Source organism: Saccharomyces mikatae, assembly GCF_947241705.1.
Source record: "Saccharomyces mikatae IFO 1815 strain IFO1815 genome assembly, chromosome: 16".
Lineage (NCBI taxonomy): Eukaryota > Fungi > Ascomycota > Saccharomycetes > Saccharomycetales > Saccharomycetaceae > Saccharomyces > Saccharomyces mikatae.
In genome coordinates, this window is record NC_079271.1 from 576,888 (window position 1) to 588,440 (window position 11,553).

At 38.0% G+C, this 11,553-nt stretch overlaps 7 protein-coding genes across 7 annotated transcripts; 4 read left to right on the top strand and 3 right to left on the bottom strand.

Annotated features, from left to right (window-relative positions):
* Positions 1-241: 241 nt before the first annotated feature.
* SMKI16G2370 (uncharacterized protein) lies at positions 242-1,351 on the bottom strand (the record flags this gene model as incomplete). Its single annotated transcript, XM_056226327.1, has 1 exon — positions 242-1,351. The coding sequence occupies one exon, from the start codon at positions 1,349-1,351 to the stop codon at positions 242-244; it is 1,110 nt and encodes a 369-aa protein (XP_056080057.1).
* A 615-nt stretch (positions 1,352-1,966) lies between these two features.
* On the top strand, positions 1,967-3,112 carry MRL1 (Mrl1p; the record flags this gene model as incomplete). Its single annotated transcript, XM_056226328.1, has 1 exon — positions 1,967-3,112. One exon carries the CDS (start codon positions 1,967-1,969, stop codon positions 3,110-3,112), a length of 1,146 nt encoding a protein of 381 aa, XP_056080058.1.
* A 581-nt stretch (positions 3,113-3,693) lies between these two features.
* TEF1 (translation elongation factor EF-1 alpha) lies at positions 3,694-5,070 on the top strand (the record flags this gene model as incomplete). Its single annotated transcript, XM_056226329.1, has 1 exon — positions 3,694-5,070. One exon carries the CDS (start codon positions 3,694-3,696, stop codon positions 5,068-5,070), a length of 1,377 nt encoding a protein of 458 aa, XP_056080059.1.
* A 143-nt stretch (positions 5,071-5,213) lies between these two features.
* Positions 5,214-7,055, bottom strand: GRS2 (putative glycine--tRNA ligase; the record flags this gene model as incomplete). Its single annotated transcript, XM_056226331.1, has 1 exon — positions 5,214-7,055. The coding sequence occupies one exon, from the start codon at positions 7,053-7,055 to the stop codon at positions 5,214-5,216; it is 1,842 nt and encodes a 613-aa protein (XP_056080060.1).
* Positions 7,056-7,333: 278 nt separating this feature from the next.
* On the bottom strand, positions 7,334-7,765 carry DIB1 (U4/U6-U5 snRNP complex subunit DIB1; the record flags this gene model as incomplete). Its single annotated transcript, XM_056226332.1, has 1 exon — positions 7,334-7,765. One exon carries the CDS (start codon positions 7,763-7,765, stop codon positions 7,334-7,336), a length of 432 nt encoding a protein of 143 aa, XP_056080061.1.
* A 213-nt stretch (positions 7,766-7,978) lies between these two features.
* MDM36 (Mdm36p) lies at positions 7,979-9,718 on the top strand (the record flags this gene model as incomplete). Its single annotated transcript, XM_056226333.1, has 1 exon — positions 7,979-9,718. The coding sequence occupies one exon, from the start codon at positions 7,979-7,981 to the stop codon at positions 9,716-9,718; it is 1,740 nt and encodes a 579-aa protein (XP_056080062.1).
* Positions 9,719-10,081: 363 nt separating this feature from the next.
* SMKI16G2430 (uncharacterized protein) lies at positions 10,082-11,449 on the top strand (the record flags this gene model as incomplete). The annotated part of the gene is made up of 1 exon (XM_056226334.1): positions 10,082-11,449. The coding sequence occupies one exon, from the start codon at positions 10,082-10,084 to the stop codon at positions 11,447-11,449; it is 1,368 nt and encodes a 455-aa protein (XP_056080063.1).
* Positions 11,450-11,553: the final 104 nt, after the last annotated feature.

Consider the following 11,553-nt stretch of genomic DNA (forward strand, 5'->3'; position numbering starts at 1 on the left):
TAAATACATAATTTGATTAGAAATCGACCTCGTAAATAAATGGCGTATTATTTTCTGCTGGGAGGGTAACGCATTTTTAGCCAAGAATTTAACGCGTTTCAATTTCAGGAATGTTGTATAATGTGGGAAATATAAACAATGTTTGTAAATAGTGGACATTATTCGAATTTATTTATATCATGTTCATGCTCGGTTTTTTCACAAAACAAGATAACTTTACTATCTTCCTGTTATATATATTCTACGCTTGAACTGGAGTCAGGCCCTCCGATCCAGACATAAAGCAGAGTTTAGATTCTAGCTGTGTTTCTGCTACTGGGTCCGCTAATGATAAGGGAACGATAACAGCGTCATCTTTGAAAACTTGACCCTTCTTAGAGTTTTCATTTTTTGCAGTCCATTTCTTAAACCTTTCTTGCAAGAGATAAATTTCTCTCCCCAGATTGTTTCTAACAGTATTCCACACTCTTGGCATGTTTTCTTGATTTTTGTCACCAAGGGTGGAACTTCTGTGGAAGATTCGAAACATACCACTATTATTTTTACTTGTACCCTTTTCTGAACCCAGTATATTAAAGGAAGTTCTGACATTTCGGTATTTCAAAAGAGTTTTTTTATTCTCTCGCAAAGGCGGTTCACTAATAATACTTTCCGTATCATCAGTCAGTAGCCCTTTTTTGATGTCATTGCCAAAAGTAGGACTAATCGAAGATTTCTTGACCTCCAAGGTGGGGTGAACTTCGCTGGTTTCATCGATTTTGTCGAATATATCTTTGTTGTCAAAATCATCTGGGGTTAGTGGTGATATAATATTCAATCCATTTGTGAAATCATCAGCGTCACTAGAATAAGGTGTCTCGCTTTCTCCCAGCAAATTCCCTTCTGATTCGTGTACTTTATCATTATCTGTCACTTCGAGATCGCTAGCCGATAAGGGAGCTAATTTACTCTTATTTTTTTTGAACCATTTATTTATTCTGTACCTCCAGTTACGGTCATAGCTGCCATGCAATTGAGAAAGACTATTCTGCTGAGTATTTAAACTGCTCTCACTGTCTGAGAAATGCCTATGGCTTTTATATTTACGTGAACAAGATGTGAAAATATTATTGCTTTCAGTGACTTCTTTGATCACTTTGTCCAACCTTTCGATTTCTTGATCAGTTTTATTGTGAATATGATCAACTCTGATCGCCCATTGTGCGGTTTCATTGATTAATCTTCGTATATCTTCACATTCATTCAAAGGCTTCGGTATTTCGGCTTCTTCATCAAACTGGAAGGTCCGTTCATCAGACTTGAGTTCTAATGCACTTAATGTTGTGGGTAAGATTCTAGAAACTGTTTGCATTATTGAAGTTTATCTTTTTGATTATGATTCTTGTTTTTTTTAGTTATATTATTGTTCGCTGCTCTTACTTATGAAGAGACACGTTCTTGTATTAGCTTTTATTATCGTTCACTTGTTCAAAAGTAACGAAAATTTATTTCGAAAAGTATATCCATTAATTATCTATCCTCTTTAGTATCATTTTTTTATAATGGTTCTTTTTGTGACTCTAAATGAGACACTAAAGAATAGAAAAAAAAGGTCAACAAGAAAAAGAAAGAAAAGAAGTTTTCCAAAAGAAGAAAAGAAGCCAAGAGAAAATTGTTTTATTCAAAACTAGCAATTTACCGTCTTTCAGACTAGACAAACCCATTCTGCTCCAACACATTCATGTCTGTTCACATTACTGACACTTTGCGATGGTATTCGACCGCGTTCCTTTCGGGTGCGGATACAAGAGATATCCGAAGTAAAATTTGTTTAGTTTTAAAAGAAAAATGCCAGGCAATTCAATTACTTTATTAAGAACGCAAAGATATAAGGGACTTTTTTCAGGAGATCAGGTTTTCAACAAAAGTGTTTCATTTCTGTAGAGTATAAGTACACCATACCGAATAGGATTCCCCCTCGGAGAATATGTTGAAACGAACATCTTTGATATATCTATCATGTATCTTGATTGTTACCATACCATTACTTTTGCATATAAACAATGTTTCTGGGCCATACGATAAAGTTGACGAACATAAAACCTTTCACAATCAAAAAAGGGCCTTAACAAGTCCGAATATACTTAAAGTTGAGAATGATGAAGAGCTATTTTGTGCAGTTACCAACCCTGTCACTGGATCGTACATCGATCTATCACAACTATCTTCTACGCCGAATAAATTAAGGGAGGGCCAAAAACAGAATCCTGGGAATAACAAACACGAACTTTTGAAAACAAAGTGGTCAGTGAGGGGATGGGGCTACGATACTAACTTTACATTAGGTATCTGCTCTAGTCCGGTCGGCGAAACGGAGTCTCAACAACTTTCCAATCTAACAGGGGCTTTCTACGTAGATCATCGAGATGAGAATAGTTTAGTGTCGATTGGAGATTTCAGTACAGAACCTGTATTAGTGGGCGGTCCTACTGGCAAGAAGCTAACCCTGAAATACGAAAACGGCTCGACATGCCCGAACGGAAAGGATAAGAAAGCGACTCTATTGAATTTTGTTTGCGATAAAGAAATTCAATCCAAAGCGCAGATATCGTACATTGGAAACTTACATAATTGCTCGTACTTCTTCGAGGTCCGCAGCATTTATGCTTGCCCCACCTCAAACAAAAAGAACGAGGTTAGCGTTGTGGGTATCTTCATAGGTATCTTCGTCATATTCTTCTTGGTAGAGTTCGCAGGAAGAAGATGGATATATGCTAAACTCAATAGGCACTTGAAGAATAATGACGATTTAGGTGACTTATCACCATCCTTGAACGAGCAACCGCACTGGGACCTCATAGAGGGCGGGTCACGTTGGAACGTATTCTTCAACAGAATAGCTAAGACGACAAGAAGATTTACCAAATCGTTGATGAGATTTTTAGTTAGGGGCAGGAACGGCCGTCAGGACGGCATAAGACTACGGACATCTCCATCTGCTTCTTCTTCCAGCCTTGCCAATAGAGAGTTCTTCAGAGACATGGAAGCACAGAACGAAATCATTGACAGTCTGGACATCAATAGTCACACTACAGAAGGTGATCTCTCAACTTCAGCAGACCATAGCGTGTAATAAATGCATAATTATTTTTCTCTAAAAAAAACTCAGCTGAAATTTTATATAAGTACTACATTTTATATACATATTACATACTGAACAATAAGCGCGTTTGACATTTTAATTTTCGAAGACCGCGAATCCTTACATCACACCCAGTCCCCCAATAGTTCCCCCACACACCATGCTTCAAAAACGCACTGTACTCCTTTTTACTCTTCCGGATTTTCTCGGACTCTCCGCATCGCCGCACGAGCCAAGCCACACCCACACACCTCATACCATGTTTCCCCTCTTTGACTCTTTCGTGCGGCTCCATTACCCGCATGAAACTGTATAAAAGTAACAAAAGACTATTTCGTTTCTTTTTCTTTGTCGGAAAAGGCAAAAAAAAAAATTTTTATCACATTTCTTTTTCTTGAAAATTTTTTTTTGGGATTTTTTCTCTTTCGATGACCTCCCATTGATATTTAAGTTAATAAAAGGTCTCCCGTTTTCCAAGTTTTAATTTGTTCCTCTTGTATAGTCATTCTTCTTTTCAGCATTGGTCAATTAGAAAGAGAGCATAGCAAACTGATCTAAGTTTTAATTACAAAATGGGTAAAGAGAAGTCTCACATTAACGTTGTCGTTATCGGTCATGTCGATTCTGGTAAGTCTACCACTACCGGTCATTTGATTTACAAGTGTGGTGGTATTGACAAGAGAACCATTGAAAAGTTCGAAAAGGAAGCCGCTGAATTAGGTAAGGGTTCTTTTAAGTACGCTTGGGTTTTGGACAAGTTAAAGGCTGAAAGAGAAAGAGGTATCACTATCGATATTGCTTTGTGGAAGTTCGAAACTCCAAAGTACCAAGTTACCGTTATTGATGCTCCAGGTCACAGAGATTTCATCAAGAACATGATTACTGGTACTTCTCAAGCTGATTGTGCTATCTTGATTATTGCTGGTGGTGTCGGTGAATTCGAAGCCGGTATCTCTAAGGATGGTCAAACCAGAGAACACGCTTTGTTGGCTTTCACCTTGGGTGTTAGACAATTGATTGTTGCTGTCAACAAGATGGACTCCGTCAAATGGGACGAATCCAGATTCCAAGAAATTGTCAAGGAAACCTCCAACTTCATCAAGAAGGTTGGTTACAACCCAAAGACTGTTCCATTCGTTCCAATCTCTGGTTGGAACGGTGACAACATGATTGAAGCTACCACCAACGCTCCATGGTACAAGGGTTGGGAAAAGGAAACCAAGGCTGGTGTCGTCAAGGGTAAGACCTTGTTGGAAGCCATTGACGCTATTGAACAACCATCTAGACCAACTGACAAGCCATTGAGATTGCCATTGCAAGATGTTTACAAGATCGGTGGTATCGGTACTGTGCCAGTCGGTAGAGTTGAAACCGGTGTCATCAAGCCAGGTATGGTTGTTACTTTCGCCCCAGCCGGTGTTACCACTGAAGTCAAGTCCGTTGAAATGCATCACGAACAATTGGAACAAGGTGTTCCAGGTGACAACGTTGGTTTCAACGTCAAGAATGTTTCCGTTAAGGAAATCAGAAGAGGTAACGTCTGTGGTGACTCCAAGAACGATCCACCAAAGGGTTGTGCTTCTTTCAACGCTACCGTCATTGTTTTGAACCATCCAGGTCAAATCTCTGCTGGTTACTCTCCAGTTTTGGATTGTCACACTGCTCACATTGCTTGTAGATTCGACGAATTGTTGGAAAAGAACGACAGAAGATCTGGTAAGAAGTTGGAAGACCATCCAAAATTCTTGAAGTCCGGTGACGCTGCTTTGGTCAAGTTCGTTCCATCTAAGCCAATGTGTGTTGAAGCTTTCAGTGAATACCCACCATTAGGTAGATTCGCTGTCAGAGACATGAGACAAACTGTCGCTGTCGGTGTTATCAAGTCTGTTGACAAGACTGAAAAGGCTGCCAAGGTTACCAAGGCTGCTCAAAAGGCCGCTAAGAAATAAGGAAATTGATAAGACTTTTCTAGTTGCATATCTTTTATATTTAAATCTTATCTATTAGTTAATTTTTTGTAATTTATCCTTATATAGTCTGGTTATTCTAAAATATCATTTCAGTATCTAAAATAGTTCTTTTTTTTTTTGAGTTAGATTTTTATGGGGGAGAGTTGAAGTGTTGAATTTTCCCACTTTGCTTCGGGATTGTGGGTCATTCTGTCGATAACTGATATCACATCATCAATAGAACCTCTTACCTGTTTCATAGAATTTCTTTCTCTCAGTGTCACGGAATCATCTTTCATAGTTTCAAAATCTATGGTGATCACAAAGGGCGCACCCAACTCATCGTTGCGGGCGTATTTTTTACCAATTGACGTATTGGAATCGTCAGTTTTGAAATATATCTCTTTTTTACGTAGAATCTGAGAGATTTTTTTAACTATACTGGGGAAGTTACTGTTATTCGATATTGTCGCGATGCAAACTTTTATTGGCGCTATTTGTAATGGAAAGGAGAAGAAAGTTCTTGCCTCATTATCCGCCCGTACTTGGAAACAATGGTCAAATATGCAGTATATAATACGGCCTAAACCAAACGATGGTTCAATCACATTAGGAATATACTCTCTTACATGCTGCAAAGTTGACTTCATTTTAATGGTGATCAGACTCTTGTCGAGCTCCACAACCTCATCATTTATTTGACAAGAAAATTTACCACTCTTATTCAGTTCTTCATGCTTACTGATCAATTCATCTTGCGAGAAATTTGATAAAATGGATTCGATTACTTTTGCTTTTTGTTTAAATTTTGACCCAAAAAGTTTCTTGTTCACTTCTAGGGCCCACTCGGTTCTTTCCTTTGGCGTATCTAGTTTCTGCTTCACCGTCAAACTTCTCCCTGTTTTCTTCGAATGTACTGTTAAATCGAATGCTGCTCTGTCGGCACAGCCTATACATTCAATCCAACCATAGGTCGTCAATATTTCACCGTCCCAGCAATCAGTTGCATAGTGTGCCATTTCATTGCTTAAATGTTGGCGAAACCTAAACTTGTTCCTGTTAATACCAACTTTCAACAAAAATTTGTGAACTCTTGCCATAAAATAACCTAGAGTTTCATTTTCTACCACTCCAGATTTCACTGCCTCCCCAATAGTCATTCTCACGGGGATAGATTCATCACTTTCCTGTGATCTGCGTGATAGTAATGGAATTTCTTCATCTAATACCTGATTGAATTTTTCATGCGACTTATTCAATGGATCAACAAAATGTTCAATTTCTGCCATTAAAAATTCTCTAACCCTCAATAGCCCACTCCTGGGAGATATTTCGTTTCTGAATGATTTCCCAATGGAAGCAGATGCAAACGGAATCCTCCCTTGATTAATATCCAGTAATTTGTTGAAATTGAGAAACTGCCCTTGTGCGGTCTCTGGCCTTAAAAAAGCTTTTAACTGTCCTGAAGCTCCAATTTTTGTTTGGAACATCAAGTTGAATGCAGCCAGTGGGCCCAGTACATCGTTAGTGACTGGATCATGTATTCTATATTTTTGCATGATACGATTCAGCTCAGAACCTGTAAATCCATCAAGTGTAACCAAAATATTCTCTATATTCTTAACGTCATGTGGATCAGTATTCTTGTCGAGTAGCCTTTTCTTCAGCGTTTGTTCGATCAAGTGATCTGCCCTATAATATTCTCCGGTCTTTGAATTTTGACACATCCAATCTGTAAATTTATCTACATGCCCAGAGGTCTTCAGCACATCGTAAGGGGTTAGCATAGACCCATCAACTTGAAGCATGTTTTCCTCCATAATAAAATGTTCCCGCCAAAGTTGAATTAAGTTATTCTGCAACTGGCAACCGGGAGGCCCCAAATCATATAAACCTGAGACACCACCATATATCTCAAAAGAAGGTGTGTAGAAAAACCTTCTCTTCAAAGTCCTTTCTAATTTCTCTCTGTTAACCCTCGACATTATCGCTATACTGATCTAATATGTCTTCCAATTGATTTACGAAACTACTCTTTAGTGTGTCACATTTCATTGTTTTTCAATTTCAATATTGAAAGTAAAAAAAGGGTTGCCACTTTTACTATCACTCGTCTGTGAATTTGCTGTCATAAACACGACGCACTAATATTAGTCAATACATGTCGATTTCTTCTGTATTCTATTAAAATAAAGCATTACTTACTTACTTACTTATGTACTTGTTAATACATCGTGAGCCTAGGCTACATGATTGCAGCCAATCATGGCGCACGTTTATGGTTGTAATCATACGGAGAGATCACTAACCCTTTGTTCTTCCTGGCACCTCTGAATATAGTTTCCAAAATGTCTATCATTTCTTGTTTGTCGTCCACAATAAAGTTTAATTTGTTGTTATTCCCTGTCCCAAAATCACACATCATATGTTTATTCTGGTAGAAAAACATCACAGTCATGGGGTCCGTCAACTCGTACATCTCATCGAAATCTGGGACCTCACCGATATCACATAAATAAATGGCGGCAAAATTCCTTACTCTCTCGGCGATTGAAGATAGCAGCTCGTCCATGATCATACATTGTCTATCATTTTTGCGACCAAAACGAATTACCACGAGTCGTTCACTTTCGGTAACAATAGCTTGGTCTACATGCCACCCCGTACGCAATTGAGGTAATAACACACTGGCCATTAAAACAAGACTTCTCGCTTTGCTCACGACTATTTCGCTTCTAACTTACGTACTATTTCTGTCCAATAATTCAATATGTTAAGTCCAGTTTTTCCTCTTTGCGAAGCGGCCATTGGCCCAAAAGAAATATAACGAGTCATCTCCTCACAATGAACTGTTCAAAACAAGGACTACACTTAAAGAAACCCCAAAGAAGATACTTACTACTACAGCATGGATGAAAACGGCACACTAAGGCCTGACCATGAACTGGAAGGACTCAATTCGGGAAATTTGTGGTCGAGAATGGATAAGGATCCCATCGTTAGCAAATTTCATAGGGCTGGTCTCAATGATTCTGCAGACGAGGAAGATAATAGTGTCAAAACTAACCACAACACTGCTTGGATTACTTCGATGATTAATGACGAAAAACGTAAAGTGGAGGGAAAGTTTATGCTGGATGATGGAGAAGATTTACAATTATCCAAAACTACCTTGAATAAATGTGATGCTTTAGTGAAGATATTAACGGATGTAATCAAATTAGAATTTGTCATTCATCAATCATGGTACATTAGGTCCCTTTATAAAAGTGTCTTGATTCAATTCGAAGTAGAAACAGCCAAAGGCAACGAAAATAGCGCAGGAAATAGCAATAGCGATAATGATAACTGCAACAATACCCAAGACGATAGTTTTTACAAAGATTTAAGTTTAAAATGCATCAAAAAATGTGAGAAGTCTTCGCTTGCTCTTGAATCATTATCAAGGGACATCGACAAGATGAGAGATTTCATAATGTCCAACACGATAGAAGACAATAGGGTTGACAGGCTTTTGCAAAATTCAATGACCTTATTGCTTGAGTGTTGGATATACTCAATGAAAAGGTTGCGCCATTTACGAATGAAGATTGCAGGTATCTTTGTTAGGTCTAAGCTTTTGCTTATCGATCACGAATTAGTGACAATATGGCATTTTTTACAGGAGCAAAGTAACGGGCATGAAATAGCGAATAATGAGAACGAACTGAAACTAAGAGAAACAATAAAATCATACAGAGCGTTCATCAAGATATTTATTCAACAACTGGAAGACTCCGAGGCAGGTTCGCCATCTTCTTCTTTATTTGAGGAATGTTTGCACGTTTTTCTGGATATTGAATCGATGTACAACTCATTAAACTTGAGTTGGTTATTGAATGAGAACAAGGCATTGCAAGAAAGGTTGGTAACATCATCTTCAACTTCGGAAAACGATCATTCTAAGAGCCTTCCTGTTATAGACGAAACAAAAGAAATAGAAGATATCAGCTCATTTGTCAACAGCATCGTAGATGCATCCATGTTAACACATGATCTGACACCAATTAACTCGTCGGACAGTGATGACTTATCTAATGGAGATATCGATCGTTCAGATGAGAGAAGATTATCTTCTTCTACTTCAGATATGTCATTGATGATGCAAAGGACATCACTGCAGAAACAGCTTCCCAATCTGCTAACCGCTTTTAACAATGCAAGGAGACTAGAACAAGAATTACAGAATGCATGCAAGGTAAATGATAATAGACACAATACCAAATTTTTTGATTCAAACGTACGACAGAATGAAAACGCCATGTCTTCAAGTGTATCATCTATCATCTCCCAAAACTCCACAATGGCATCTCCATCTCCTCCGTTGTCTTCATCCTTTATATCTACGACACCTTCACAATCAAGCACCCGTATGTCCACACTGTCACTGTCTTCTTCGTCCTCATTATTGGAAACACAATCACAAACACTGAAGAACAACATGTCCCAATGGCTAAATCAGCCGCGGTCCAACCTCAGCGGTACAAAACTTATGCCGACAAACCATATTGGGTTTCACAGTAATGTTCTGAATAATTTATATGGTATCGGTAGAGGTACAGCATCGAGGTCTTATAAACCTCACCACACCTCTACTCAAAACACTTGACCACTAGCTGGAAATGATGAACACAAACACCTAATATGTATAAGGACATCATTGCTACTTAATAGAAAGTAAAACAAAAACTTGACTACATAAATACAAAATAGAACATAGACCACACATAAGACATATAATCACTAATGCATACCTTCACTTCAATGATGCTTTGCCTGTATGCTTTTTGCAAAATTTGGAGCATTGTTGTTCAAGTTCTCATTTTGTTTTTTAAGCCCATCGCAACGAGTTTGAATTTGAAAAATAACTCAAGTATAATTGAAAAAATGATTAAGTAATGCCAAACTAGACGTTCTTATAGCATATACTACCAAAGAAAGTATACATTGTCGCTTATTTAAGCGTTTACACATGTCAGAGAAAGCGTCTGAAGAAAGACCTATACGGCTGGCCGTTCTGGGGGGGTCATCTACAGGGAAGACCTCGCTAGTATCCAGACTGACTGTTGATATTGTCCATGAAGTTCACTATCCGACAAGAAATCAAACTAATTGGCTTTTTGACTTTGTTCCCTCATCGGTCTTGGCAAGAGCTATATTAGACGAACAAGCGCATGAAAGGCTGTACCTTCGTTCCCCAAGTAGTCAAACCTTAGAGCCTATTTTTCCATCTCCTGAAATTTCTAAAAACGTATTACTGTCACCATTGGTATTCCAGGCTTCCACAGATAATTTCCAATCAGTAAGGTTACAAAACAAAAGTCATGCCAGAAGATCCCTATCGTTAGACAAATGTGACTCTTCATTGTATCAAACTCTCCATAATGATGTTCACTATAAAGATGTTTCTAAGAACAAAACGAATCGGTTTAATGATGTTAATCACTTCAAGCTCCCTTTAAACTACATTCCACCGACTTATGCACCCATCAAAATTGATATCATAGATACACCCGGTTTTAGTCCTGATAATGTAGTGCCCTTTTTAGAAGTTTCTCTTTTTCGAAATCTAGGCAAATCTATTCTGCATGGGTTAGCAGACGAGCCAAGACAACCCGTATCAACAACTTCATTATTAGTTGCCTCTGGCGCTTCTGAATTAAATGGTAAAATTGACGGCTATATCTTGGTTTATAGTGCGGTTCCTGAATTAAATCATATTGGAGGCCCTCCGGAATATGAAGATGAAGTGTCGGAAATATATACAGAGACAGTTAGTGATGGTGGATTTGAATTACTTAAGGTTATTAGAAATTGCATTTTAGATGCCTGGACTGAATTTCGAAATTATGAAAAAAGATGGGAAGAAGGTAAGGAGGATGATATATATTCATTGGTTTACAGTTTGAGACATCTATGGAGCAAGAATGGCAAAGAAAAGAGTGCTAAATTAGAGCAATTAAGATCTTACAATACCAAATTAAAATCCATTGAATTAGATCCTTCATCCCCCGATTCACCACCTCCATGCATTATCGTCTGTTCTCACGTTAATCACGAATTAGCCAGCCCAATGTTAATTGAAATGGGAAGACAATTAGCAACAACATGGAAGTATGGATTTGTTGGCATAGACAGCATGGATGATTTGAATGTTGACGTGGTCATCAGTCTACTAATCAAGGAAATATCGGAAAAGATGAAGCTATTAGTTTCTAATTCCAATGGAGGTGGTAGTAGCAATCCAACTTCGATTTACAATTCTCATTTGATAAATGACAAGAAGAGAAACAACCACACCGGTTTAAATACCAGTATGTTCAAGAAAATTATCAAATAATTGGTAAAGAGAAAGAAAAATATTGATTTTAATGATCTTATGACCATGATACGTAGCATTTTTACACACTACGAGAGAAATATGTACGTACATATAGGCATATA